The 26,370-nt window shown below is 37.2% G+C and overlaps 1 protein-coding gene across 4 annotated transcripts in view; it reads left to right on the forward strand.

Annotated features, from left to right (window-relative positions):
• RELN (reelin) overlaps positions 1-26,370 on the forward strand; it is a 527,812-nt gene that overhangs the window by 348,344 nt on the left and 153,098 nt on the right. For all 4 annotated transcript variants that reach the window (XM_021673084.2, XM_021673089.2, XM_064374717.1 and 1 more), the window contains exons 18-20: positions 1,897-2,130; positions 2,805-2,966; positions 8,237-8,473. In XM_021673084.2, coding sequence (XP_021528759.2) covers positions 1,897-2,130; positions 2,805-2,966; positions 8,237-8,473 — 633 coding nt within the window. The remainder of the gene's footprint in view (positions 1-1,896; positions 2,131-2,804; positions 2,967-8,236; positions 8,474-26,370) is intronic.

Genomic DNA, 26,370 nt, shown 5'->3' on the forward strand with positions numbered 1-26,370 from the left:
TCCCCCCAATTTTACTGCTATTTGCTGTCAAGATTCTGCCCTCTAACGTTCCCTAACACTTTATTGCCTGTGTACAATCCCAGGCCTGGTTCTCTAAATGGACAGTCTACTAACCTCATAAGCCTAGCCCTGTTAGAGATGCAAATAAAGAGATTATATCCCAATTGAATAATCTTTGAATAAAAGTAGACTTTTAGGCCAGGGGAGGTAGCTCATGCCTGTAATCCCAGCACTTTGGGAGGCCGAGGTGGGCAGATCACTTGAGGTCAGGAGTTCAAAACCAACCCGGTCAACATGGTGAAACCCTGTCTCTACTTAAAAAAAAAAAAAATAGACTTTTAAAATAACTCAATGGGAAGTGACTCCAATGTGAGTCACCTCTAAATGATCACCACTTTCTCCCAGTCACCTCTCCTGAGAAGACACATTTAAGATACACAAAAATGTTAATTGCCCTGAAATGCACTCTGGCAATAGATAGTCTTGTTAAGGAAAACTAATTTCAATTCGTGGCTATGGTAAAGCACATTCAGTTTACTGACTTTAAAATGTGTTCAATGTAGCTGATTTAAAAAATTCGTTTTTGGAAACAACTTGGCTATTCGGCCTAAGTCCATTAGACAACATCTGAAAGAAGGGCTCATCCAGTAAATATTGGTTTTCCTTTCCTCCCCTTATTGATGCTACTTAACATACCAAGACAACCTTCAGACTTCATGCTATAGTAGTTCTTAGCATTTTAGGCTCCAAATTATTTAGTAATCTTATGAAACCTGTGGACCTTCTCCCCAGAAAATCCAATATACATAAAACTGGGCATTTGATTTCAGCATATTTTTACATTGCATGGACTCCCTGAAATGCCAGCATAGACCTGACTCTCAGTAGTACTGCCAAAGAAGTATCCTGAGCCGTGCCATAGTATCACTTCTTTGGTACACTTGCTTTGTAAAGGCTTGTTTCAGACTTCAACAAGCTTTGAATGCTCCCATGAGAATCCCTCACTCAAAAAGATACCAATTTTATTTTACAGTGGACAACATTATAAATGTAGTGAGAAGGAAATAGCACAGTAGAAACAAATAATTTAAAACTATTTCCTGATTAATAACCTCCTTAGAACATAATATGTTTGCATTGGTGATGAGGTTTTCTCACTGATCGAAGACTTGGGGCACTCCTGTATATTCTAGTCAGCTCATATAAATACAGCACATTCTCACATCAAAGCAAGCAGGTTGTTGAGGAGTGGGGATAGGTTTATTTTTCTTGAAGTGCCACTAATTTGGGAGAGTCCATTGAGAGGCAACACAGTTCTGCTAAGGACTTCTATCTAGATCAAGGGTGTACACATTCCCTTTATAATGCCAGTCTTCTAAGTTTGAGAAAGTTAAAGATAGATTCATTTTCCAATAGTTTCTAAATATTTAAAATAATTCCTATCACAAACATATTTTAACATTTGTTCTTAGAGAAAATGTTTATTCTGGGCATTTTATTAGAACTGCTTAATGTTGTTTCTTTCATAAATTTAATGAGTATTATTATGAATAAAATTATATACGTAAACCTTTTACAGATATTTTAAGTTGGAAATGTGTATGAACATAGGTGTATTTTAGATAAACTGCTGGTACTGGTTGAAGACGAGTGCTGAGTTACTGTTTTAATCATAAGCTTTTTATGGCAGGCTGTGCAAAGACTGTGTTTTTCTGGATTATTTACAGTTGATTAGCCCTTATCAAGTCTTCAGATTCAGTATTCTCCAAAGACTAATGAGCCTCATTTACCATTCAGTCAAATCCTAGCCTCTGGACTTCTTCCTCCCCAAAGTAGATTTGAGAATCTCTGAAACAGTCAACAGTTTAAGATTTCATTTCACCATATTTCTTTCAGGTGTGACCCTGGATTTTCTGGCCCAGCTTGTGAGATGGCATCCCAGACATTCCCAATGTTTATTTCTGAAAGCTTTGGCAGTTCCAGGCTCTCCTCTTACCATAACTTTTACTCTATCCGTGGTGCTGAAGTCAGCTTTGGTTGTGGTGTCTTGGCCAGCGGTAAGGCCCTGGTTTTCCACAAAGATGGGCGGCGTCAGCTAATTACATCCTTCCTTGACAGCTCACAGTCCAGGTGAGTGAAGGTAGGGTAGAGTATATACAGAAACCAGATACTAATGTTGAATTTAGTTGTATTGTCAATTTTTATTTTGTATATTTTTCCTGATAGACATCTCATTTTTAACCACGATTGAAAGACACTTACAGTTTATTGGGAGTTAATTTGCCCTAGTTTTTGGTAAATTAGGAGGCTCACCAATGACTTGGATATTAATGACTGGCTAGATTTTATTAAATATGAAATGTTAGCATCAAAACTGTGTTCTTAAGCCAAGAGCTAGTTAATTATTTATGTAGTTTTATTTATTTGACAGCTTGCAGAGGCTGATTAGATTTACTCTACAACTTCCCTTCCCCCAGTGCCTAATAAATAATGCAGTAAAGAAGTGATTGACATTTTAAGTGTATGTATACAAGTACATAGTACACAAAAGTGTATAAACATCCAGTTATATTTTTATGGATCTATGTGTATATAAAACATGTATATTGACATCTACATGAATATCTACACATATTCATACATCTCACAGTGAAATTACTTACCTTTTATAAAAGAAGGATGAGTAGAAATATGTAATTTGGGAGTAGTTCACTTAAATTTGTTTGAAATTCTTTAAAGACCAAAATGAACATTACAATTAAAAATGTTTATGCATACACTAATTATAGACAATTTGTGTCTAGGTTTCTACAGTTCACACTGAGACTGGGAAGCAAGTCTGTTCTGAGCACATGCAGAGCCCCTGACCAGCCTGGTGAAGGAGTTTTGTTGCATTATTCTTATGATAATGGGATAACTTGGAAACTCCTGGAACACTATTCATATCTCAGCTATCATGAGCCCAGGTATGTTGGAAAGCATTTGGAAAAATGGTTGTAGAGTGATATCTCCCTTCTGGGGAAATGATAATTCCAATGACATAAAATTCCAGATATTTTTCCATTGACAGATGGAGCAGACAAAGATTGATGTGTCTTGCTATGAAAAACTACTAAGCCATGTTTCTTCCCATCCGTTTGTCCCACTGGCTTCTGATCATTTGGAGGAATTTATGTCATATTTTTAAATACACATCTAAGAAAAATATTTTAATGCTTATAACAGAGAAAAGTAGTCCAGCACCGTGGCTCACCCCTGTAATCCCAGCACTTGGGGAAGCTGAGGTGGGCAGATCATGAGTCAAGAGATCAAGACCATCCTGGACAACATGGTGAAACCGTCTCTACTAAAAATACAAAAATTAGCTGGGCATGGTGACACACACCTGTAGTCCCAGCTACTTGGGAGACTGAGGCCAGAGAATCACTTGAACGCAGAAGGCGGCAGTTGCGGTGAGCCGAGATCGCACCTCTGCACTCCAGCCTGGGTAACAAAGCAAGACTTCATCTAAAAAAAATAAAATAAAAAAATGAAAAGATTTACGTGTACCATAAAAAAGATTTTACATGTACAAAGAATTTTTTTTTTTTTTTTTGGAGACAGAGTCTTGCTCTGTCGCCGGGCTGGAGTTCAGTGCTGTGATCTCGGCTCACTGCAACCTCCACCTCCCGGGTTCAAGCGGTTATCCTGCCTCAACCTCTTGAGTAGCTGGAATTACAGGCCCCTGCCATCATGCCCGGCTAATTTTTGTAAAGATGGGGTTTCACCATGTTGGCCAGTCTGGTCTTGAACTCCTGATTTCAGGTGATTCGCCCACCTTGGCCTCCCAAAGTTCTAGGATTCCAGGCATGAGCCACCACGCCTGGCCTACAAAGAAATTTTTAGCATGTATAGTGTCTCTGGCAAAAATGGGGTGTTAGGGTTTATTTAAAGCCCTTTCTTCAAGCCATTTCTATTTTTCTTTAGTATATAGATTTCATCACGTATAGTATCAGTTGTCAGATTTAAGTCTTACTTGAAACTGAACTACCTTTCAATGTTGGCAGAATAGTAACAGCATTAGTGGCATAATTTCAGGTGTGTCTGAAAGATCCTTTCCTCTCTTAAACACTTATTGAGCTAGTCACTGAAATTCCTTTAAAAATATCAAGGGAAGAGGAGGATGGGGAAATCTCAGAATTAAGGTTTAAAGTTAAAATTCTAACAGAGTAGTTAATACTGTGGCTTACATTCACAGTCACATATAAATGGACTAACATTCCATTTCACTTCCTGGAAGTATATTTTAATCATGAGGAGATGAGAAAGAGGGAGGGCTTTGGGCCCAGAAGTTTGCATTAGCACCTTGGAAAAAAGACAGGGTTCAGGAAGGTGGGAGAGACGGGGCTGAGGATATATTTTATGTATTTTACAGTTTTGCCTAGAACTGCCCCTATATTTATTTGCAAATAGATGAGAACTTTTATTTTCATAGCAAATGAAGTAGAATGTAACAGATAATAATTCACATCTATTATAACTTATAAATGTTATACATTACAAAATTTGAAGAATGCACCAGCTGTGTTGGGTGTTTTCCCTGTACAGGTAAAAATCTAATGCTAAACTCAACTTTCTTACTCAGTAGAGACACCTGAATCCTAAAGAAACCTTTCATAGACTCTTCATAGTAACCATTAAATGAAAATTAAACAGAAGTCAAGGTAATAATGATGAAAGCATGAAGAAAATATCACCATCCTAAGTTAAGTTGGCCTAAAGCACAATTTTTTCTAACAAAGATGGACAGCTGCAAAATTCAGTAATCAATCTATATCATGAAATTTAATTAATCTTTGTTGATATGAAAAATAATTACACATTTAATGTGCTATTGCAAAGGCGCATTTAATCTTGCCTGCCATTTGACAGCAACATTTTTCTTCTAGAAATCAAGGTGGCTTTTCAGTATTAGATATGTGCATGGCTTGAAAGATTAAGATCAAAGTGGAGATTTTTTTAAAAGGGGAACGTGGTAATAATAGCAAAAATGCCTTCATTTTCTATATATACACCACTGTCTGTGAGACTCTTCCTCCCACCCCCTCTCTCTTACAAATATTAATAAAAGGTGACATGGCAGAAAGGGAATTTAATATATTCTAGATACCAAATTATATTTTTTAGATAACTAATACAAGCCATGTAAATTCTTCATAAGATAGTTAAATATATCTCGATGCCTTTAGCCATTTGCTATATTTCCTTCAGTATAAATTGCTGCCTGTAATTGCTATGAATTCCATATTGTTTCTTTATGCTATGGTTGTTCAAAAATCAAGTGTGATCCATTAATTAGACATGCTACTTGGCTATTACTCCCTAACTATTTTAAATAATTTGCTTGCCTATGACTCACTCAGTAAATAAAAGAACTGTATCTGCTTGTTATTAATAAAATTTAAGGTCTGATGATATATCTAAGTTAGTCTTTTAATTCAAACTGACTAGAATGTCTTGTGAACTAACTGGTATTTTTATCAATGTAAAATTATGTATCACTGGTGAGACTAAAATTATTCTAGCTTTTCTCTTAATTATAGGGCTTGTTTTTAGCCTACAATTACCGTGAAGTCTAATCTTAGTTTATTTTTATGTCTTATTTATTTGATCTCCTTTTTGTTTCTATCATGTCACCCAATTCCATAGTATATATCATTGTAAACATTTTTTAAACAATTTGATCTTTATATTTGATCCTCTTTGTTTCTTTATGTCAACAATTCCATAGTACATATTACTATAAAACATTTGAAAAAGAAATCTATGAGCTTAGGACCTACACAGAAGAGGAAGATTGAGGCAGAAAATTGACTTAAGTCAAGTCTCTGCATTCTCTTCTAGGAATATTCTGATCAGACAGTTCCACAGCTATTCCAACCAGCCACTATAATTTGCAAAGAGTGGTGAAATCAGCAGGAACTCCCACTACACCGTAAGATATGATGTAAAAGTTCAGAACAAGATTCTAGAGCCAAGTTCCCCAGGTCCAAATCCTGCCATTAGTACTTATAGTCTGCTTAACCTTAAAGAGATTATTTAACCTCCTTGTACATCTGTACTCATATCTCTATCAGGTGTATACTGATAATATGTACCTTATGCAGCAAAAATTCGTTGAGTGTTTGCTTATGTGCCAGATACTGCTGTAGGTACTAAGGCATAATAGCGAAAAACAGACAAAAATTTTCTAGCCTTTGCCATTAGAATAGCATTATTCTGGCCGGGTGCAGTGGCTTACACCTGTAATCCCAGTACTTTGGGAGGCCAAGGCGGGCGGATCATGAGGTCAGGAGATCAAGACAATCCTGGCCAACAGGGTGAAACCCCATCTCTATTAAAATAAAAAAAATTAGCCGGGTATGGTGGCACATGCCTGTAGTTCCAGCTACACAGGATGCTGAGGCAGGGGAATCACTTGAACCCAGGGAGGTGGAGGTTGCAGTGAGCCAAGATTCACCACTGCACTCCAGCCTGGTGACAGAGCAAGAATCCATCGCAAAGAAAAAAAAAAAAAGCATTATCCTGATTTCACAGATGAAGCTGCTGAGACACATAGAAATCAAGTGCTTTATCTACAGTTGCAAAATCACTAACCATTAGGTGTCATAGTAGGAACTCTGACCCAAGAGTCTAATTACAGACCCACAGTCTTAACACCTCTGCCATGAAAATATTGGTCACTTCAGTCACTGCTATCATATTCACATACACTATTTTCCTTAAAAGTTGCCTGGGAAATTCTAGTTTTCAGTTGTTACATTAAAAAATAATATTTATTTTCATCAGAGAGAATATTAACTGCTTTTATAATTATTAATATGAAGAAAAATACTTTTCGAATAATATAATGTTAAAAAAAATTAAATTCTTAAATCAATGACTGGTATTTTCATCATTAAACCAGTTTAAATATAGTATAATTGGTTTCTATATATTATGCATTTTTATAAATATGTGCATTTATTTAATAAACAGGTTAGGAAAAGTAAAATGAAAATTAGTAAAATACTTAACAAAACCTGACTCTTCTTATGAATTTACACTGGTGAAAAATTTTACAGATTACAGAAAGTATTTAAAACTCACCAATGTATTATAGCTATATATTTTTAGTTTAAGAAGTTTTATTAAAGTTTATTAAAGTTTTATATCTGTATTTGCATATGAATATTCCTTTATTTAAAAAATGTTTTCTAATATTGCAACAAGTTCTACCAATTCTTTACTGTTTGTATAATCAATGGTGATAGTCGTGTTTAGTCTACCCCATATATCCATGTACAAATTATTTAAAGGGAAACTAGATAATTATTTTTAAAATAACTTTCAATATGTAAAATAGCACATTCCCAAAAGGTGGTTTAGCATGTTTCTTCATTCAATAAAAATATGAAAGCCAATCCAATTTCTCAGTAAATTCAGCTTTAGACATTAAAGTTTTAAAATAATTTTATTTCTAAGTTATTCAGCTAGTCACTTGGATGAGGAAGTTTTTCTTTGCTCATTAATTAAAAAAAAAAAACTCAGCCCTTTCAGTGTGCCTTTACTTCAAGCACCTTTCCTGGTGTTTAATCGTACCTTGATGGTGACAAATGTTCCATTTGCCATTTGCTTCACATCTCACCTATGTATGGATGCAAGCAGCATGGTACTGTGATTTATGGAGCTTTCAAATAGATGTCACTGCAGTGGCAATTAATATATGGTTCCTGCTGCTGTGTACAATAATTGCTCCTGGAAATTAGATATTATTCTTAATTTTCTTCTCCATTTGTCAGATACAGGTTTACTGTCAGAGCTGCCATGATACAGCAAATGACCTCACACACTATGCTAAACTCATGGGAATAAGGAAGTATTCTGTTTCCAAAGAGCCAAAACTGTAATATGTGTAACAAGCTGCCCAAGATCCTTTACCATTCTATGTTGAATACTCTCACTTGGACTACCATGTTTATTGAGAGCTTTTTCAAAAGCAGATGAGTGAAGGCAAAGTTACATTTTGGAATGTGTTTGGAAGACTTTGTTGGAAACAGACAGGAAACTGGACATCTCAGAAAAAACAATGTTTATAATCATGGGAGAACTATTTTTTTAATACTATACTTCAGGGAAAAATCTATCCCACTGTATACATTTGCGTTTTAAGATACCAAAATAATCTAAATTTTGACTTCATTTTTTTTTTCTCTAGAATAATCTCTGTAGAACTACCAGATGATGCAAGGCAGTTTGGAATTCAGTTCAGATGGTGGCAACCATATCATTCTTCCCAGGGAGAAGATGTGTGGGCTATTGATGAGATTATCATGACATCTGTGCTTTTCAACAGCATTAGTCTTGACTTTACCAATCTTGTTGAGGTTACTCAGTCTCTGGGATTCTACCTTGGGAATGTTCAGCCATACTGCGGCCATGACTGGACCCTTTGGTAAGGATTTCATCATTGTTGTTGTTGTTGTTGTTATATTTTGCACTAGGAATTGGAACATGAGGATGATCTTTCAGTCTATTCAGCACTTAGTCATTTGTTGACAAGTATTTACTAAACAGTAAATATTTACAAGTATGTCTACATAAGCTTACTTGTATGTCTACAGGTAAGATGTCTTGAGAGAGAGAACTGAAAACAAAATACTGATCGATTTAAATAAATACAAAATTTTACCATATTTATTAAACTCAAATTTTTACTTCCCACAGTTACATATGAAAAAAAAAAAAAACCTCTTCGAAAAGTGTTAGTAATTAAAGTGACTACCATATTCTACATAGGACTACCTCTTCAGAGGCCCATGGCATTCATAATGAAACAGGACATCCCTCTAGTGACTATTCTAATAAAATTTCTCATGAGTAGTTCTGTTTTCTTGCTGTCTTATATAAGGCCCTAGAAGTTTTTTCTAGCCATGATTGGTTAACTGGCATCTCCTTTTTAATCCATGTTATCAAGCAGTATTGGACCAGTAACTTAATGACAGTGGAGTATCAAAATTCTGGGATAGCCTAATTAAGGTACTCTTCATTTTTAGATTCTTCCTCCTGTGGTAATATGCAAATTTAATTATACCACAAACAGCAAATAATTTAAAGGTGATTAGTACTTCATGAACATCAGCAGGATGGTACAACAGTGTTAACTAGGGTCAGGAGCTGGCTAATTTACATAGGGAACTCCCAAGAGGCTTCTCGGAGGAGGCTACCTTTGTGTAGTTCACATGGTAGATATAACACATTCCACTGATTGGAAAGTGGGAGAACATGGACACTCCAGCCACATGAAGATCTGGAGGAAGAGAAATCCAACTACAGGAAACTTTGCCATGCACACAGTTCCCCCAGGCGAGAGTGACCATGGCATGTTCAAGGACCATGAGGGAGGCCAGTTGTTCTGGAGACCAGGTAGTGAGGTAGTGAGTGTCAAGGAAACCAAGAGATGTGCGGAGGCCAGAGCTTTTAGGGTCTTCTAGGCCCAGAGATCCTAGATTTAAAAACTCAGGTCTGCATGATTCTAAAACCCACACAACCTTCACCACCATGTGTACTGCCTCTCTCCAGGTTCATTTAGGACTGGAAATATGATTGAAGAATAATTTTCTAAGAGACTTTTATTTTGTATTGAGTCATGGTCAGACCAATTTAATTCCTTCAGATGAATCTCACTGAAAGCCATTCACCACTGTTGCCTCCAGAGAGCATATCATAATGACCCATCAGTGACCATATCATAATTAGAGGTAAATTTTACACACTACTGCACAGAAAATTACCTTTGATGGGACTTGTACATGTATAGTCACATCTCACACACAGCAGGCTAAAATTCTAGCATCAAAATGACAGCTAATGGAATGGAATGGAAGTACAGCTGGTCACTTTGCTGCAAGCATTGTCAAACTGGATAGAATGAAATTTCTAAATTTCTATAAGACAAAGAAGGAAAGGTCATATTGCACATTTTCTTTCTTTTCTTTTCTTTTTTTTAGACAGAGTTTCACTCTTGTCACTTAGGTTAGAGTGCAATGGCATGATCTCAGCTCACTGCAACTTCCACCTCCCAGGCTCAAGCGACACATTTTCTATTTGATAGCCTCAGATGCTTCTTTTTACAGATGTTCTTTCTTAGTCTTGGAGACTTAAAAAAAAAAAAAAAGGAGTAAAGCAAATAAGAAGGTGTAAAGATGTAGAACAAAATGAGATTTCTTAGAATTTTATGCTTCTGAAAATTTAAATTGACTTGAATTGACAGTAATTCAAACTGGGCATGTACCATAAACTACATCCCTCAAGTTTGTATAGAAGAGTTTTTTCCTAACACTTTTAATACTTATAGAGTATTACAACAAAGAGTCATATCATGAATGCAAGTCCTGTATCATGTTTATTTTCACAAATAGTTAACATCTGCTCAGATAAATGCAAAAGTTGCTGAGCATTTTAATTTAACACTTGGGTTGAATGCATGATAACAGCAGTTTAATTTCTGTGCTTTGATCAAATCCCTAAGAACAATATCTTTTCACAGAAATCTGATGAATATTCTTAACACACCACTGCTTTAATTGGTGGAGATACATTTACTTTGTGAAAGTACAATCACAGTAATTATAGAAAAACCATAAGAAAGTATAAATAATTGTACAATCCCCATGGGCACCTTGAGCAGCACCATAGGAGTTTTATTAACAACCACATGTGAGCAATCGATTTGACTTTCTGATCTCTGTGAAACGAAAAGGAGTTGTCTTGGTTATGAAACAATAGAGAGTATACTCTGGCGGTGGTAATGAGACTAGAGAAACACATTAACCACTTTAATAAGGACATGAAAAATGCTTGCTTCTCATTAAAATGAAACAACATGGAAGATCTCAAACTGTTCCTATTTTCTTAGCCAGTGAGTCAGAATAAAACCCCTTTTAATGATGTTGTTTTCTCTCTGCCACTGTTGAGGGATATGTTGTCCAAGATTTAATGTGAATTCACCTTGGGGATGTTTTTGGGAAACACTCGTTACAGTATTAAAATTTAAGTGATGATATTGACCAACTATTTATTATAATCTCATAGTCCTAAAACAAGCTGTCATTTTTTAAATGTAAAACCTTTGGAGCATATTGTCTTATTAAGTAAAAATTATCTAAACATATTTAAGTATGTGGTCTCTGCTCTTCAGTGACCTTGTTTCTCTCAAGGGAAATTTTGAAATATATACGTGGTCTTACAAATTGCTGGTGTTAAATTAATTATTGTTGGTTTTTCTCGGCTGTGAGTTCATTTGGTTCTCATTTTCTAACTCATGACTTTCTGTGAGCGTAGATCGTCATTACTAAGAGTGTTCTTCAGGGAAAATTGGACAATTGCTTTTTCATTAGAAGAACTACAGTCAATATGCTATAAATCACTTTCCAGCATGTCATCCTATAGTACTTTTTTCCAGTGGGCAAACTAATTGCTTTTAATTCTTTGAATGCTTTCTTCCATACATAGTATCTGAACTCAAAACTTCTGTCTGCTTTAGATTCCAAAAATATTTTTAAAACCTCTTACATATATTTTAAGATCACTAAGGAAATAATTCTATTTAAAGTTAATTAAAGATTGCATCTAATACTATTAATGATAATACCAAGGGAACATTAACATTCCTCTAGCCCATCTAATAAACCAGGTAGGAAGGACATTGCTGTCTTCTTTTATAGAGAGTTTTGGTTGTAAAATGTGTACAGTTGAGGCCAGGCACGGTGGCTTGTGCCTGTAATCCCAGCACTTTTTGAGGGCAAGATGGGCAGATCACTTGAGGCTAGGAATTCAAAGACAAGCCTGGCCAACATGGTGAAACCCCATGTCTACTAAAACTACAAAAATTAGCTGGGCGTGGTGGCACATGCCTGTACTCCTAGCTATTTGGGAGGTTGAGGCACAAGAATCGCTTGAACCCAGGAGGCAGAGGTTGAAGTGAGCCAAGATCATGGCATTGCACTCCAACGTGGGCGACAGAGCAAGACTCTGTCTCTAAATAAATAAATAAGTGTACAATTGGGATAGAATGGTTGTTGTAGCTTTTAGAATTGGCAGTTGTTTTTAGGAAATGTGGTGTGGTAGAAACATAGGCTTTGAGGTCATAGGCCTGACTTCAGATTCTCACACTGCCACTTAGAAGCTTGTAAAATTAAAGCCAGATAATTTTAACTAATGAGGAATTTTGCGAAGTATATATTTTGATGTAGCTGCTTTAAGAAGTTCGCATCAAAGTAACTTTATTAAAAGAGGAAATAACTGAGTTTCGTTAGTAATGTACGAAGACATCCCTGACTTCTAGCTCCACCCAGAACTTCCACCCTTTTATCCCATCTTTGTCTTTCATCCCATTCATGAGCTAGTGCCATCCCTAACCCTTACTCCCACTCTCACCACTGCCTTATATCTGAGCCTCACTCCATTGCCAGCCCCTAATAATGAACTATCAATTGGACATACAGTGAGAACACTAGTCTTGCACAGTCTTTTGTGATTTCTAGAAGGTGACATGTTTTAATGACTTCTTTTTAAAATCACCAAACCTGTTCCCATAGCAAAATAATAACATAAAAAGGCCACATATTCAAGGAAATTTGTTTAGCCTCTTTGAACCTGAGTTTTTCTTTTTTTCTTTGCACCTTATTTTATTTTTTTATTATTTTTTTCTGTATTTCTTCTAAAAAAAAAAAAAAAAAGACTAGATACATCTGAGCCTGAGGTTTTCGTCTATAGAACGGGAGCAATGATACTTACTCCTAAAATTGTCATAAAGATTAAATGAGATCATAGATAGCAAACACCTACCATGAGCCTACCATTTCCATTCCCTTCACTGTCTTGTTGAAAGGAAGAAAACTGGTATATCTAAGGTCCACATAATGATCATCTTTTTTGAATTTTAGAGACTACCAAATATTATTTTGCCTGAGTAATACAAAAGAGCATTCTCTGAAATTTAAAGAGATCAAAATAGAAATGGTAAATAAGAGTTTTATTGTATAAACTAGATTTGGTTGAGGGAAAAGGTTGGAGGGTTATGCAACAGAAAGCTCATAGTGGGTACACTTATTTTTGCCAGTACTTTCCTATCTCGATGGCAGTCATCATCGCTACATAGATGGATTGCATTCTAGCAACACAGAATATGTTATCATAGAAAGTATTTTGTGAATGATGAGTGATTAGGTTACTAGGAAATCCCAGACCTGAAGGATCCTAAAAGTCTGTTTATCTCATATTGTAACTTAAACACAGTTCATTTGCAATAAAAAGCTATAAAAAGTACTATGACTCTACTAATAATTAAAGCAAAAATTAAGATAAGAAAAGCTATAGTTTTTGCTTATCATTAATGGTGCTTGAGGAACAGCAGATATCACTAAAAGATTTAAAGAGAGATGAGACCTGTAGAAATGTTAAGAGGGCCTTTCATGGGCACTAAAGATAGAAGGTACTTGTTCTTTATGTCTAATTTTATTTTTTTAATTAAAGCTTTTTTTTTAACACAAGTAAATCACTAATACTAGTCATCTGTTGGTCATTTTTTAGAAAGAAAAATTTCCTAAAGTGGTGAAAGTACAAAGGAAGTAAAAAAAGCAACATGAAAAAAGTGAAATTGGCTGTGAATTACAAAAGGCATGAGGAGGCTAGCCACGGTGGCTCACGCCTGTAATCCCAACGCTTTGGGAGACTGAAGTGGGTGGATCACCTGAGGTCAGGAGTTCAAGACCAGCCTGGCCAACCTAGTGAAACCAAATCTCTACTAAAAATACGAAAAATTAGCCGGGCATGGAGGCAGATGCCTGTAATCCCAGCTACTTGGGAGGCTGAGGCAGGAGAGTCACTTGAACCCAGGATGTGGAGGTTGCAGTGAGCCGAGAATTGTCCCATTGCACTACAGCCTGGGCAAAAAGAGCAAAACTCCATCCGAAAAAAAAAAAAAAGGAGGCATGAGGGAAAAAGGGTGACATTAGTGGTATGTGATGTTGTGGTAGGAGGATCTTTGAAGCCTGATTTTGCACACCAGCTCCAGGTGGCATGGTTAGCCCAAGAGAGTAGGAAGATAGAGGTCTAAAATGAAGAGAACAGTTGCAGTGTGGGTGGCCCAAGTCAAAGGGAATTGAGGAATGCTACACGTTCAAAACATTTTAAAAGTATGTGTTCATATTTCATGGAGTATTTATGAGCATGAACAAGAAAAAAAATATTTGTTTATATATTTTATGAGAAGCAGGAGTCACCCAGGCAAGAATCCCAGATTGAAAAGGATCCTAAAAGCCTGTTTATCTCATAAGTTAAATATAGTTCATTTTGCATAAGAGCTAGAAAGCAGTACCGGGGCTTATTAACAATGAAAGAAAACCAGTAATTTATTGTTGCATTATCATATAATAATATGACAGATCTGAATGATAGGTGAAATTTTAAGTTATAGGAGAGGGACTATTTGTTCGGTTACGTGTAGGTTATAAAGACCATCAGGAATCCACAATAATAGGTAGTAATGGGTAACTCAAAGAGTTTTCCAAAATGACCTGGAGAACAACCATCAGAACTTATGTTGTACAAAGTAAACCTGCCTCTGTAGGGACATTCAGGCCCACAGGCAGATCTGCACACAATTAGCAAGCATTGTACCACACATTTTAAAATGAGATCTACTGCTCCTTCTGCTGCCTTTTGGTTAATTTATTGAAATAGGAATATGTGTTTAAAGAGGTTTGAATCAGAGTCTACTACCTGCAGATCTCTATTCCTTTAGACCAATCTTGGGAAACTAGTCAGTGTTTTCCTGATACTAATGTAAGCATTGTGTTGTTGGGAAACGTGGGCATAGGAGGAGTCAGATTAGTGCCTAAATGGAATATTAGATAGCTCTATTCCTCAGTTTACAAGGAAAAAGTTACTGACAATCTCTATAAAATGAATCAATCTATAGAATAACAGCCAAGTAAGTTTTGTTAGGATTTTCCTTCACGAAACATCGACCTGTAGCTTATATAGAAATTCTGTCTGTTTAAATAGTTTATTAGCATGCTTAGAGTATTCTTGGGATTGTTTCTTTAAAAGACTATTAAAAAGAGCAGTAAATCAACTAAAATTGTGCAGCTGAAGGAAGTCAGCCTGGGTGAGATGGCTCCCAGGAGCCACCTGAGTATCCATTTCACAGTAAATGATTGTCTAGGAAGCTTAGCAGGTAGATAAGGTAGATACATTGAGTGACAAATGGAAACGTCACTTCCTATTATTCTCAGCAGCTTTGAAGTATTCTCAGTACTGAAGACTTTTGATGCCTCTATAAAATTGCTAATATAATTGAATAGATGTATAAGTGACTTTCTAAACTAGAGCCTATTTATTTGGCTTTTTCTCCATGAGGATTTCATTACCTGAAGTTGTTCATTTATTGATAGACTAATTTATACATTCAGCTATTTATTGATTGATTTACAGGCACTGTTTGTACTAAAAGTGTAGCAACTGGTGTTGGAGACAAAGATAGAAAGGCCCTTTGCTTGTGGAGCTCGCATTCTGGAGGGAAATAACAAGTACACGAATTCATAATAATATTCCAGACAGTGAAAAGTGCTGTTAGGGTAACAGAAATGGGGTTTTATGTGGCAGAGTGGAGAGTGGTGCTATTTTAGGTAAGAGAGTTAGGGAAGCCCTTTTGGGAGGCATTAGAGTCCAGAATGATGAAAGAGACAACTGTGTAAAAGTATGGAAAGAGAGCTTCGCAGGCAGAGGGAGCAGCAAGGGCAGAGGCCCTGAGGCAGCCAAGAAACTAGATCACATAGCTTCATAGAGCAATATAAGGATTCTGGATTTTACTCTAGTGTTACAGGAATCTGGCAAATAATTTGGAGTGGGGAGTGATATAGTCTTCCTTATGTTTAAACAATAATTGCGGTTGCATTGTGGAGAATAGGGGTAGAGGATAATAGAAGAAGCTCAGGTAGGAGGCTACTAGTGTCATCTGCATGTGTTTGGGATAGGATGGTGACAGTGGATGAATGAACTACTCCAAGATATATATTAGAGGATGCGGTAATCATCAGGACCTGCCTAAGGGATGGATTTAATGGCCGTTTTCTAACACTTATGCCGTGTTGATGTCCATGGGCTTAATTTTTAAGTCATGTATTTCTCCAAAGTTAGAGTCCTCTAAAAATCTTCCTTTGGACTAAATAGCTGAGTGAGGTCTCAGAAGTAAGGAGAGAGACCACTAAACAAATCAACAGCAAGAAAAGTCTACATTTGATGGTTTAGATCTCTGGTTCTTTCTGGTTTATTGAAACAGAAATTTAGCATTCTGAGACAATTATTTTTATTTTTATTTTCTTGAGACAGAGTCTCACTCTGTTGCCCAGGTTGGAGTACACTGGTGCAGTCTCAGCTCACTACAACCTCTGCCTCCCAGGTTCAAGTGATTCTCATGCCTCAGCCACCTGAGTAGCTGAAATTACAGGTGCCTGCCACCACATACGGCTAATTTTTGTATTTTTAGTAGAGACAGGATTTCACCATGTTGCTCAAGGTGGTCTCAAACTCCTGGCCTCAAGTGATCCACCTGTCTCTGAAAGTGCTCAAATTACAGGCATGAGCCACCACACCCAGCCTAGTCTGAGACAGTTATTTTCTATGGACAGTGGTTCATAAAATTTCCTTGATAGGCCCTGGGTGAGCCATGTGGGTTGGCCTGTGTAGCCTCCTCCCCTGCCTTGCTGCCTTTCACTCAGTCTACTCCAGTCACATTGCTCTTCCTTCTTTCTACACCAACAAGCCAAGCTCCTTCCTCTCCCAGTACCTTTGCACGAGCTGTGCCTTTGCCTAGAAAGCTCTTCCCTCCTTTTGGGTACAGGGCTTGCAGCCTCCAAGCTTTCCAGGAGACTGGGAAAAGTCCAAGGACTGCAAAAATGTATGTTGTCTCAAAAATATGACAAGAAACTCACCAAAATAAAACGAATACATTTTAATTAAATGTCTGCAAAATAAAACTTTAGGCTAACTTTATTAATTGCTAAATTTCATATTCATAAAATTTCAAAATGGAAATCATTTTTAAAAATTTTAAAAGATTCCTGAGTATGTTGAGAAATCACAGCCAAAAAAGTATATTAAATGCATCACTAGTAGCCAAATAAAATCTGTTACAAAATCCAACTATTTTTTGCAACCCAAAATATTTATATGTAATATGTTACATAGGTGCATTTTAATATGTTTGCTGTGATGTGAGATGAAGTTTCCAAAATTAAAAGTATTGAGGTCCTACAAAAGTCTTAAGATGGCTCTTCTCGAGTATGCTCTAAATAAGGCACGTGGTTGCACACAGTTGGAAGGAGAAAGAAAGATACTTTCAAAGATTCCTATGTATTTTCTCTCTCCCCTCCGTGCTAAATATTTTCAGCCAGGGCTATCAGGCCTGATTATATCAACCAATGTGTTCTGTTCTGAAAAGAAGTGATGTGCAAGGAAATAGAGGAGATAGAAAAGAACTGAGAGAGACAGGAGTGTGTTGAAAGGGCAAATCCTAATGATAAGTGGTATAAATTTGGATCAGGTGAGTTTCTTTCAACCAAAATTGACTCTGGAGATAATGTGGATGTAACATAAGAGAAGCAGGAGTTAGAGAGTTCCGGATAGCCTGAGATCAGAGATGAACTGAAGTTGTATCAGTCCATTCTCACACTGCTGGTGAAGACATACCTGAGACTGGGCAATTTATAAAGAAAAAGAAGTTTAATGGACTCACAGTTCCATGTGGCTGGGGAGGCCTCACAATCATGGCGGAAGGCAAAAGGCATGTCTTACATGGTGGCAGATGAGAGAAAATGAGAGCCAAGCAAAGGGTTGGCTTTAAATAGTGAAATACATGACTGTTATAGCCCCTGATTTTGGTATCATGTTTTATTGGCATCTTTTGAGACTGTCTCTGAGCCTAGTTCATGATCATATTTTCATAATGTCTATTGGACAGCTGAAAGGAATATACATATGTGTGTGTGCATATACATTTTATTTGTAAAGTATAATCTTTATCTATTAAAGATTATACTTTACAAATACTTACCAAATCTAAAGTTTCTTAGATCTCATGAGACTGATTCGCTACCACGAGAACAGTATGGGGGAAACCCACCCTGATGATTGAATTATCTTCCACCAGGTCCCTCCCACAACATGTAGGAATTATGGGTGCTACAATGCAAGATGACATTTGGGTGGGGACATGGCCAAACCACATCAGAAGTTGTGGACAGAAGTAGAAGCAGCTTGAAACAGCTAGGACTCCCCTGATCACCCTCATCCCCACATTAGTGGTAGGGAAGTATTGCCCCTGACATCTCATGTACATACACATACACACAAACACACACAAACACACACACAGTTTCCTGACAAAAGACTGTCAGGCACTACAAGAGCTGTGAGGTTGGATTCTTCCCTGGGTGCGTGGTCTCCTGCAGTCAGCCCCTCTCTGACCCTTGGTCTCCCTCTCTCCGTTCTTCTCTGGGGGCCACAGCCCATGCTGCACTTTGCACTGACTCCCCCTCCAGCGGGCACCCAGCAGAGGTTTGTTTTTTCTGCTGCAGTTTGCTCCAGCTGACGCACATTTTCTAAAAATGCCGTGAGGTGGGCAAAATGAAGATTCATCAACAGAAAGTTGACAGAAAACTTTAAACACATGATCTCACCAACAAATTTCTATAAACTTTAAAACTACATATTTTAAAAAGTTTTTGGAATTAGCTGCTGGCATCTGGAATGTTGGGTAAATTGGCCTAGTTCCACAGGAGACACAGGCGAGTGGCTGGGCTGAAAATGGAATCTGGATTTCAACAGAAGGGGTGGAGGAGCTGCTCTCTGTGGCTTCTGAAGGAGTCTCCCATCCCACAGCTGCACCGCAGTAAGTGTACATAGCCTGGTTAGAAAGAAGCGACAGCGTTCATTTGCAGTCATCATGGCCATTGTGTACAGACAGCCTGGATCTCATGGGGGACACATTCCCCCCAATTCTATCTCCCATGAAGTTATCTGATTCTTGAGAGTAAACTGCCACTAAGCACCCAATTTGATTCTGACTTTCACTGGACAGAGAGACTACTTTCTGTAAATGCTGAATTAACAGCAGTCAGGAAACTCAACTTATGCTTTTTATTGGCCGAAGAATTTATCTAACTTAAAGTAAGATTCTAGCACTGAATTGAAGAACTTTGTATAAATTTTGAAACTGAGAGAATGGGAATGGGAATGAAAAAGATGAAGAATATAAACTATGAACTTTAGGAAAGGTAAAGATAAGCAAAACAACACAGGTGCTAGGGACAAAAAGTATAAAAAGAGCCTGAAACAGATGCTGAAAAGCACATGTATCTCAAAACATTTTTGATTACTGACATAACCTGAAAATCTTAACTAGGTAAATAAGAAGTCTAGCTACTTAGAAATCTATAAAGACATTTTAAATGAAGTACTGAGTAAATACATGCCAAATCGGTGGAGATTCCAAATTTGTTTGGAGGTGTAGTGAGTAAAAATCTGTTACAAAATAAAATCAGTATCTGGAAATTTTTATCTGAAGAATTAGTAAGCTGGTTGAAAGAACATAATCAGGAAGCCAAGGGGAACAGTAATAAATGTCTGTCATGTAAATATGGCTTGTTAAGCTCACATGTTTTACTTACTGTCTCCAACATAGAAATGATCCAAGCAGTGTCACAGAGGAAATGCTATACCATTTCTAGAACCTGAAACATGAGTGAGTTTCTGCAAGGAATGCTGTTAGAGGAAAGTGTGCTGATGAAAGCAGTGTGAGAAAAAGTTTAGTGACTACATATTCTTGGTCTCAACTCTTCTAGGCAGAAGCAGAGGCTAGAGACCAGTAACAGGTGGTGCTCTAAGAGGGAGAGGCCCGTAGGAACATAAAATCAGTCGATGTCTCCACATATCGAATACCATAGAATGGGGACCATCATGCAAAACCCATTCAAATTACAAAGAGAAAATTATGACCACAATAATTTAGAGTATGATTTTAATTTTTCTGCTCTAGTCCTTATTAAATTTTTCTGATGGATCAAGAAACAAAAAATAAGAACCTAGACAAATTAAGAAGGTAATTGTCTTCCTTTGTTTGTATTGCTATAAAAAAAAAATACCTCGATCTGGGTAATTTGTAAAGAAAAGAGGTTTATTTGGCTCCCACTTCTGCAGGCTGTACAAGAAGTGCAGTGCCAACATTTGCATCTGGTAAGGGATTCAGGCTGCTTACACATATGGCAGAAGGAGAAGGGGAGCCAGTGGGTACAGAGATTACATGGTCACAGAGGAAGCAGGAGAGAGGACATGGAGGTCCCAGGCTGTTTCTAAGAACCAGCTCTCAGGAAAACTAATAAAGCAAGAACTCACTCATTACCTCAAGGACAGCACCAACAGGCCATTTATGCAAGATCCACTCTGATGACCCAAACATCTCCCATTAGGCCCCATCTTCAGCATTAGGGAACAAATTTCAAAATGAGATTTGGAGAGACAAACCTCTAATCTATAGCAGTAATTAACAGGCAAGATTTAATAGATAAAGATTATACTTTACAAATAAAATGTATATGCACACACACACATATGTATATTCCTTTCAGATGTCCAATAGACATTATGAAAATATGATCATGAACTAGGCTCAGAGACAGTCTCAAAAGATGCCAATAAAACATGATACCAAAATCAGGGGCTATAACAGTCATGTATTTCACTATTTAAAATTTTTAAACTTGTGTTTTGGGAGGAAAAACCTTCCTAAAGAAACAAAACATTAAAACAAATTTGAAGCAAGGGAATATTTACAACACATATGACAGACTATATATCCTCAATATGTAAAGAACTCTTACAAATCAGTAAGTAAAAATAAACCCACTTTAAAAATGGGCAAAGTCCATGAAAAGGCTTCACACACACACATGCACACACACAAATATATATATATAAATAGCCAGTAAACGTGAATAGCTTCTAAACTTCTTTGGTAATCAAAACAATGTAGATTAAGAGAGTATAGACATAAATTAGCCAAAATAAAAAGTATCATCAAAGTTCAGTGTTGACAAGTAGTGAGAATTGCCACCTCAGTCATTGTTAATATTCTTGGTAAATTTTACTTGGTACAGTCTTTTTGGAAGGCAGCTTGACAGTTAAGTATCAACTTTTTAAGTGTGCATTTGCTTTGAGAAAGCAATTTACTTTTAGGAATTTATCCCAAGGAAATAATTGGACATGTGCACAAAGATGTGCAGGGATGTATATAATAGAAGTATTGTTTATAATAGTAAAAAATGAAAACCTCCCCAGGTTTTTATAATTGAAAATTGACTTGATTCATTAAAAATGAAAATTTCTCACCATATTTTTTCAATAGAGAAAGATGGCAATGAAATGTTGTAAAAAGGAGTAAAGCAGATTTACTATGTTTTCAACATTTTTTTAAAAAAAGAAACAAATGTAGTACATGTGTGTACACATGAGAAAAACTGTCTGGAAGTATTTTTACCAAAACGTGTCTCTACATTTTGTGGTTATCTCTAGAAGGTGAAATTGCACATTTTTACCTCTTAAAACAATGCTGCTGGCCGGGTGCAGTGGCTCACACCTTAATCCCAGCACTTTGGGAGGCTGAGGCAGGCAGATCACAAGGTCAGGAGATCAAGACCATCCTGGCCAACATGGTGAAATCCCATCTCTACTAAAATACAAAAAATTAGCCCGGTGTGGTGGCAGGTGCCTGTAATCCCAGCTACTCGGGAGGCTGAGGCAGGGGTATCGCTGGAACCTGGGAGGTGGAGGTTGTAGTGAGCGGAGATCATGCCACTGCACTCCAGCCTGGGCAACAGAGCAAGACTCCATCTCAAAACAAAAAACAACAACAACAACAAAAACCAATGCTGCTTTTATATTATCAGGTTGTTTTTTCCAAGAAGTGTACAATTATTATAATCCACTAAATTAGTATAGTTATTTCTGTTTTAAAATGTAATATTGTAGAAATAACAAGTGAGTTAAAATGCTGCCTTTAAGCCCACAATATCAACAAGTTTTTCCATCAAATCTAGTAAACATTTTTTTGATGATTACAAGAACATAACCAGCAAAAGGATGCTATCAGAGAGGGTTAGATTCATTCACGTCATCTTCAGATAAATAGAACTTCTGAATGGTATCAAAACAAAAACAGCATAGTATGGTTCTTCTGTTTTACTAGAAATTGGCTTTGCAGAGCTTTTTTTCTATGGGACCCTTGAAAATAATAGAATGTTGCTTAGGTTTCTAAGAAATGAAAATATGGATGTATTAACTTCTCTTTTGGCACATGAATAGTGAGATTTCATTCATACTGACTTATATACGAAATCGCTCTTACAGAGATGGGCTCAATTGTAAAAAATGACTCACTTCCCTAGGTTGCTTGGCTGTTTGACATGAATTTGCTTTTAAGGAACTTTGTGGCTCAAGCATTCTCCCATTTGCTGTGGCTATGTGTGTCTGCCTTTCATATAAAAGAGCTTTTTTTCTGGAAATGGGAAAGAGGCGCTGGGAAAATGCAGAAACTGATTTATTTAAGTGAAGATAACCTCAAAACCTTATTGGTATTCATTACAGCATTTAAGTAAGTACAGTTTTGTTAAACTTGCCTACTCACCAGTTGAGAGACCTCTCTCACATGTTTATTTTATTTCACAAACATTCTTTGAGAGCCTTTGACAGGCAGGACATAGTAGAAAAGACTTCAAAGGAGAAACCAGAAGACATAGTTTCTAGCTTTTTAGTAACTATGTGACCCTGGGGCCAGCAACTCAGCTTCTCCATTTTCCTTCTCCGTAACACAATCTTAAGGATCCCTGATGGTCTCCCAGAGGGTCTTGACTCAAAGGTCAAATGAGATAATCCAGCTGTTAGAAAATCACGATGTCTAAAACAATGTGCTTCTGTGAGTTGCAAGCCAGGTTCTGAGTGCTTTAGGGGATGCAGAGATGAATAAGATATGATCCCTCCCTGTGGACAGGCTTCAGACTTGATCAAAAAAACAGATCCTCAGCAATATATGAGATTAAGCTAGGGAGGGTGAGGCAAAGAAGCTGTAGCATGGACTAAGCAGAGAACTGTGGAGACTCAAATTCCACTACGCTCTTACCCGTCTGGCCAGTGTCATAGCCTACTAGCCTTCTTTAGAGGTGGAAATAAAGAGGGCTAGAAAGGTAATCTTGTCCTAAGTGGAATTAAATTGAAAGTAGATGTAGGAGCTTTATTTTTGAGGCATCCTTGCAAGTCAATATGAATAAAGCTAAGCTTCCTGATTCCCAATGCCTTCTCTCTCCAGAATTTCTCACCAAAATGCTGATGTAGGCTGTTCTTTTTTGTTCCTATGATTGTAACAGAAAAGAAGTCAGCTTCATGTTTGCCTTTATAAATATATCTTGATTTAGACAAGCAGCAAAGAGGAGCAGTTTTGTAAGTTAAAGGATCACAGTCTGTGAAATTGATAGTCTGTGACAAAACACAGACCCAATATCACTGCCAGTCTTGAATAAACCAGAAACAATCAAGTGGACTAATGCTATGAATGGTCTGGAGTTTAAGGTGCTTTTGCTTCAGATTAAGGGATCGGGATAGATATCATATAGTACCATGAAGTATGACAGGTGTATCACTTAGAAATGCATTCAGGCCAGGCGCGGTGGCTCATGCCTGTAATCCCAGCACTTTGGGAGGCCGAGGCGGGTGGATCACGAGGTCAAGAGATCGAGACCATCCTGGTCAACATGGCGAAACCCTGTCTCTACTAAAAATACAAAAAATTAGCTGGGCATGGTGGCGCGTGCCTGTAATCCCAGCTACTCAGGAGGCTGAGGCAGAAGAACTGCCTGAACCCAGGAGATGGAGGTTGCTGTGAGCCGAGTCGCGCCATTGCACTCCAGCCTGGGTAACAAGAGTGGAACTCTGTCTCCAAAAAAAAAAGAAATGCATTCAGCTCTAGATTACAACAAACGCAACAAGAAAAGACTGACAATGACACAAATGAAAGTAAAGAGGCTTATCTGTCATTTGTAAGAAGCAGTCCTAGAATAGGCAGTCCTGGGCTTGTGAGCACCTTAACAAGGCCATTGGGGACCCAGGCTCTCCCTCACTTTTCTGTCCTACAGTCTCAGCAGAGAGGTCTTTATCTGCATGCGTGTTCCATTATGGTCACAAGATGGCTGCTGCCCTCTAGAGAGGAAAGATGACTGTAGGAGCAACAGGTAAAAGGGTGTGGCAGCCAATTCCATTGGTTTGCTTTTAAAATGCTTATAATGAAAGCCAAATGCATAAATTCACTTTCCACCTTTTACTTATATCTCATTGGTGAGAACCCATTGCTGGATGCATGGCCACCCCTAGACTAATCACTGGATAGTGACTAAAAGAAAAAGGCTGTGATTGGCAGCTAGATCAGCCCACACTGAAGCATTTGCAATAGGAAGTAGGAAACACCAAATAACTCTAGGCTCCTATTCTACCAGTTGAACGGCTGTATCTTAGCACCTGTGTCTTAGCACCTGTCCATATTGCTTCTAGATACAGGTGTTAGGCAAAAATTTTGTTGTCATTGTTTAACTGTCTTCGTTTCACTTATTTAACCTATTATTTTACTTACTTTTTATCTTGTTTCTTTCTTGTTGTCTTGGCACCTTTAAAATCTGTTATCAGCTATTCTGAAATAGCTCACAGAGCACACACCTCTCCTCAGATTGAATACTTTCTCTCTTCAGCCAATTTCTTAGTCACATTTGTAATCATGCAAACATTAGGTGCAGGCAATATTTGCAAAACACAGCATTTCCTTCTGTTTCTGTATAGAATTGTGAGGACACGAAACCATCTCAGAAGGGAGAAATTTACAGGATGCTGATTGTAAAAATAATCTTAAATTATTTCAGAAATGGTCAGGTGGGGAAATACTGTTCATGGCATGAGTGAGAAAGCATTGTTGGCTCTGTCATTTGCAGACCCTTCAGCCCATGTACTACCAGGCACTATTAGGTTTTCTCCTCAGATGCCCAGGAGACTGGTGTATCTTTAAAGCAAACAATTTAAATGAAGCCTAGTTGGCTGCCTCTAATTATCTTCCTCACAAAGGATACTAGAAAGACATTTGACCCTTGAAGCTAAAAGCAATGCCTATTTCTCACAGAGAGAAGCATTTGGGATTTCTTTTGCCTACTTAAAAGACCCTAGAAGCAATATAGACAAGTGTGTGCCTCTGTGGCTTACTGCTATTTTTATTCTGTGTTGATTTCTTTTATTTTTCCAATATTGCTAAAAATTGCATTCTACAGCTTGATATTTTCTAGATTGCATCCTGTGGATCCAAACACATAGCAACAATCATGGTTTATATTTTTAACATCAGAGTATCGTTGCATAGTAACTGAAAGTTAGTGATTTGTAAATTCACTATAAACAAAATTTATTCCAAAATGCAGTGTTTTTTCTCTCCCAGTCTTAGAGTAATAGAAAGACAATGATATAGTGTATTGGTTAAGAAGCTTTAGAGTCAGGCAAAGCTGGTTTCCTGTTGAGTCACCCATTTACTAGTCCCATTTTCTCATCTATTAAAAAGAAATAATTATTCCTACAACACAGAGTTACTGAAAGATGAAGCTAAGGAAAGTAATGTGGGTATTGTGTCATAGGACATGGCCTAGATTCCACAAATGGCAGACATCTTAAACAGTAATGATAAACACACTGTGGCATTTGCTATCTCTTAACTGGATTTGCAAGACTAGCAGTATTGAAGATTACTTTTCTTTTTCTTTCATTGACCATTCAGCTAAAGCAGAGATTGGGGCTTTTCCATTTTACTTCTCTATTCGTTGTCTAGTTGCAAAACCTTAGTTTTAAAACTGTTAAACAGTAATCATTCATTGTTGGGGAAAGCTTATATTTTATAACCTTAAGTCCATAGTAATCCTCTATCTTTACAATATTCCATCATTAAATGACATCTTAATCTCTGCCAGAAGCAAACCAGAATAGTTATATTTATTTGGCTGATCCAGCAAAAGGTAAATAAGAAAACTTATTAAATATCTCAATGATTTCACAGAGAATTGCCTTAGCTTTTTTTGTCTACATCAGCTATGCCCTCTGACTAACAGGTTTACCACTGACTAATAGGTTTACTAATAGTGGTACTGAAACTGCTTCAGAATAGCAGAAATAAGCACTGTGATGGACAAACCTTAGTGTGATTGACGCTGGGAATAT

This window comes from Aotus nancymaae, unplaced genomic scaffold (genome assembly GCF_030222135.1).
Source record: "Aotus nancymaae isolate 86718 unplaced genomic scaffold, 86718_ANA_hifiasm-v0.15.2.pri h1tg000002l, whole genome shotgun sequence".
Classification (NCBI taxonomy): Eukaryota; Metazoa; Chordata; class Mammalia; order Primates; family Aotidae; genus Aotus; species Aotus nancymaae.